This window comes from Triticum aestivum, chromosome 1A (assembly GCF_018294505.1).
Source record: "Triticum aestivum cultivar Chinese Spring chromosome 1A, IWGSC CS RefSeq v2.1, whole genome shotgun sequence".
NCBI classification, from domain to species: Eukaryota; Viridiplantae; Streptophyta; class Magnoliopsida; order Poales; family Poaceae; genus Triticum; species Triticum aestivum.
In genome coordinates, this window is record NC_057794.1 from 463234078 (window position 1) to 463238649 (window position 4572).

The 4572-nt window shown below is 44.6% G+C and overlaps 1 protein-coding gene across 1 annotated transcript; it reads right to left on the reverse strand.

The window, feature by feature from the left end:
• Positions 1 to 1905: 1905 nt before the first annotated feature.
• On the reverse strand, positions 1906 to 4225 carry LOC123056765 (phospholipase A1-II 7). Its single transcript, XM_044480044.1, has 2 exons — positions 3431 to 4225; positions 1906 to 2702 (listed from the first exon to the last, which is right to left on the reverse strand). Exons 1-2 carry the CDS (start codon positions 4136 to 4138, stop codon positions 2106 to 2108), a joined length of 1305 nt encoding a protein of 434 aa, XP_044335979.1. The 5' UTR covers positions 4139 to 4225; the 3' UTR covers positions 1906 to 2105.
• Between the last annotated feature and the right edge of the window lie 347 nt (positions 4226 to 4572).

Genomic DNA, 4572 nt, shown 5'->3' on the forward strand with positions numbered 1-4572 from the left:
ACTATCCTTTACCAACCAGCTTACTGTAGCAAAACAGATTTTTCCCACTATTTCTTTCTCTTTTTTGCTGATAGTTTTTGTTTCTTTTCCATTTTCATTTTTCCAAAATTTCAAAAAAAGTTTGCCTATTCAAATTTTATTCATAAGTTATAACACTCGCATTCTAAAAAATTATACAAACATTGAACAGACACAATTGTAAAAAAAAGTACAAACATTGAAATACAAATATTCATAAAATACAAGGCTTCATCTCATAGCATGTTGTTTTTCGACATCCTTGAAATGACCCTATTTTTTCCAATGGCTTGTATGACCAAGTTATGGCACCATGCCAAGTTGCTTTGCTTTTCGACAAATTTTGTATTTTTTGGAGTTTTCTCGGTAAAAAATAGTCGATAAATGGCGGGACATGTCGCAACTTGCATATGGTGTAGGAAATCATTCAAACCTGGCGTAAATGACTACCATGGGCACGCCTACCTGCTTACGAAAGTTTGGGTCAGTCTTGAGATTTCCAAAAATACCATGTTCGACGGAGACTGTTCGGTTAGGCCAGAAGAGCCCATTTCTCAACATCTCTTAAGTGGTCTCAGTATTTTTCATGTCCTTGTATGATCGATTTTGAAAAAAGTCCATCAATTTTGGCAAAACAAATTCATCTACTTTGAAAATATTCATTCATTTTGAAAAAACTTCATCAATTTTGAGAAAAAGGAACATCAATTTTGAAAAAAACCATCTATTTTGAAAAAACGTTCATCAATATTTTTTATGAATTTTACAAAATTTATTGATTTAGGAAAATGTTCACCAAGTTTAAAAAAATGTTCGCAAATTTTGTTAAAAGTCCATTCTTTCATAGAAACGAAATTGGAAAAAGTTTGCACATTGCAAGAGAAAAGGGAAAATAAAAAATGAACAAAAAAGAAAGGAAAACGAAAAATAAGAAATAGATAAGGAAAATAAATCTGGGACAAAACCGTTAAAAACGAGAAAAAAAGAGCAAGAAAAAAGAAAGAAGGAAAGAAGAAAATTGGAAAAAGAAAAGCGGATAGAAGAAAATAATAAGAAAGACGCCTGCAACCATGTTAAGTGATGGTGGCAAGTTGGTTATAGTGTCGCATTTTGAACCAGAAGTTCCTGTCTCGAATCTTGGCACACTCATATTTTTTTGCGATTTAAAGAGATGGTTGGGAAGGCCCAGCGGGCAAGTGTACGGCCTATGCGTATAAATCAAATGGATATTCTAAAAAGAAAAACATACACAACAAAATATGACCATCATGTCCTTTATTATGAAGAGGTATGGGCTAATTTGAACCGTTCTTGTGTTTAGGGGGGGTCTACTGAAGTAGAAGTCAAATTAAACAACCTCCTAGTTTTGAAAACTCCCAAGTTGACCAACCTTGCTATAAACTTCACAAGGCTCTTTACGGACTTAAACTCATGGAACTTTTTTAACAAGGTTCATATGATGAAAGTTAAAAAAGTTCCCCTCGACATTATTGGGGTAAACTTCACAAGGCTCTTTGAATAGGGCATGGTATGAGTGCTTGAAGAGATTCCTTGTTAAAAAAGTTCAAATTGGTATAATTGACTCAACCCTGTTCACTAGGAAGTTTATTAATGGTGAACTCTTTTTGTGTACGTTTAGCAAAGAGTTTGGTAAACTCATGGAAAGGAAGTTTGAAATGTCCATGATGGCACCTTCATCTCTCAAACGAAGTACACCAAGGATATGATCAACAAATTTGGCATGATGAATGCCAAAGATATTATTGGGGTGAACTGGCTTCATCATATTCACGTGTCGCGCATAGTTTATTTAGGAAGGAATTGTTGAGGGAAAGTTGTTTCATCATATTCATGTGTCACACATACTGTATTTTAAGATACTGGGGATGGTTGACAAACCGTAGCCATTATTTAGACCCTTGATAACGAGTACAATGTCGTGAAACATTCACTTATATTGCATAAAAAGGGAAAGATACTCGGTACGGTTGACAAACCGTAGCCGTTATTTAGAAACTTGGTAACGAGTACAATGTCGTGAATCACATCAAGGCCTAATTTACCTTTCAATGGCCGATGTGAGTAACTCAGATGTGCTTGAAATCCTGGAGCGTCCATCGCCCATCTTCCCCCTTGACCATGAACTTGTGTCTAGGGACCCACCAACACGCCGGCACCGGGTGCTCGTCCGTGAGAGCGTCGGCACCCTTGTTCACCAGCGCTATGTCACGATCCACCTCTAGCTTGAACCCTCCGGCACTTCCCTGCTCCCCGGCCACTCCGTGTAGGTAGCACTCGAGATTGTGGAGTGTTCCCACTGTGGCCGGCTTACGCATGTACGGAGATCGGATTGTTCTTATGGTAAGCTCCACGGCCACGTCCACGTATCCCAGAGGTGGGTACATGGGCACGACGTCGCCAGCGTTCTGCACATGTAGTGCCTTCAGGTCTGGAAATGAGTTGAACGCCGACCTAAAGAAGCGGCACCCGACGTGAGGGCTCGCAAACACGATAGCAGTCACAGGGAACGACTTAGTGGAGCCCTCGGGTTTGTTGATGCCGCTAGACACCAGGTCAACGGCGTTCAGGGTGGCGACTGACGCACCAAGGCTGTGGCCACAGATGGTGATGCTGACCTCCTCATCCTTGTACAGCTCCACGAGCCTCCTGACCTCCTTGACAACCTGATTGTGTGTTTACATGCATGGTTAATAATCAACTAATTAGATAATTATTATGTGCTATATTCCTTAGGACGCTCAAAAATAAATAGTTTATTCTAATCAACCAAGTTGCATGGAATGTAACATTCGCAAAAAAAAAAAGAGTTGCATGGAATGTAAATGTGCAGCTACTCAAGTTATAGAAATGAGAATTTTTAATCGGCTCAGAAATATAGGGTAGGTCTTTTTTCTTGGGCAAACATACACTCTCAACAACCAGCATATACACCATAGCACCTACCCATCCAATATGGGTAACCCATACCTGAATAAGTGCAGCCCATTTTGGACCGTTGTGTTAACTTGCTACCGTGCCATTTTTGAAGGGATCAATTATCTGACGCGCTCATAGAGTGTGGGGATTTTTACGAAAGAAAAGTTCATGAGCGAACGATAGTTGAGGCCCTGACTTGAACTTCAAGATAAGGCATTCTTTTCTATCTTCACAAGATTTAACTTATCTTGGGAACATCACACTGACTTGCTATGGTAGCTAGACCGTCGCCTTGCTTCAGTTCACTATGGTCAATCGCTTTGCTTCTTCAGTACAGTCATTGTTTAGTAGATTATTGTAGGTAAGCTGTTGTCATTTTCTATGTTAGAACTGGAATGGAATGGAAGTATAATGTCCGGTTAGATCGACTAGACGTACCAAAGCCCTACTCTGGCGCTGTGGCACGTTACTTTACCTGATCTCTGGCGCTGGTCTTGGTGAACTCGGAGCTCTTGTTGCTTGACGTGTACATGGAGAGGAACCCATGGTGCACGACGGCGAGGCGGTGCTGGCTCGCCGCGGAGCCCAGCACGGGCGCGGCGGGCACCGGCGCGAAGTCGAGGTCGTTGACCCACTCCATGTTCTGGACGGTGCCGCGCCACGCCACAACGATGTCCCGCCTCCCGAGCGCGGCGGCGCCCTCGTCCGTGGCCACGGCCACGTACCCCATCCAGTTGGACTCTCGGCTCCAGACGTCCGGCAGCGACGGCAGCGGCAGCAGGAGGAAGGAGCTCGGGAGTGGCAGCGACGAGGTGGCGTAGATGAACTTGGTGACCTCGTAGTTGTTGCCGTGGTGCGGCACCCCGACGCCCGCCAGCAGGTCCTCGTAGCCGTAGAAGCACGCGCCGCAGTGCGGGGAGCGCCTCTCGGTGTTGAAGGCGTCGTAGGCGGCCTGCACCATCTCGCCGTAGGAGATGATGCTGGAGCGGAGGTGCGGGTCCAGAGGGTCCAGGAGGCCCTTCCACGAGTTCTCGCCGTGGAGCTCGCGCCACCTGCTGGCCACGGTTCCGAGGACAGGCGCCGGCGCCGACGACGTCGTGTCGTCGCCGCGCGGTTTCTCTTGGCCGTTCAGCCTGCTGGCTATGTCTCCAACGATTGGCAGCGGAATCGGGAGGAACGACATGGCGAGCGGGTGTTAAATTCGAGGGACCTTATCGATCGATCGGCTGCGTACCGGTGAGTTTGGCTCTGTTGGCTACACTCTTGCTAGTATTGTGGCCTCTTTGCTTCAGCTCGGGCGTGTACTTATAGGACGTTTCCGCGTGAACCCATGTGGCCTCCAATATTATTTCATTTCTTCCCAGTTTTGCTGCCAACCACAGGACTGTAAATTTACTCGGAGTTTATTCAAAAATATATATATTCCTTAGAAGTAAGTGACGATTCCTTTTGCCCTTGACCCATGCATGCTGACTGGCATTTTTTTTTGAAGGAATCACCGAGCTCAAAGCAGTCAATTTCTTTTTACGGAAATACTAACGGGCAACCGTCAGCTGTGGGCGATTTTGCAGCAACCCCGCAGTTTGCCGTCGGTTTCGTTTGCGCGAATCTTGATGC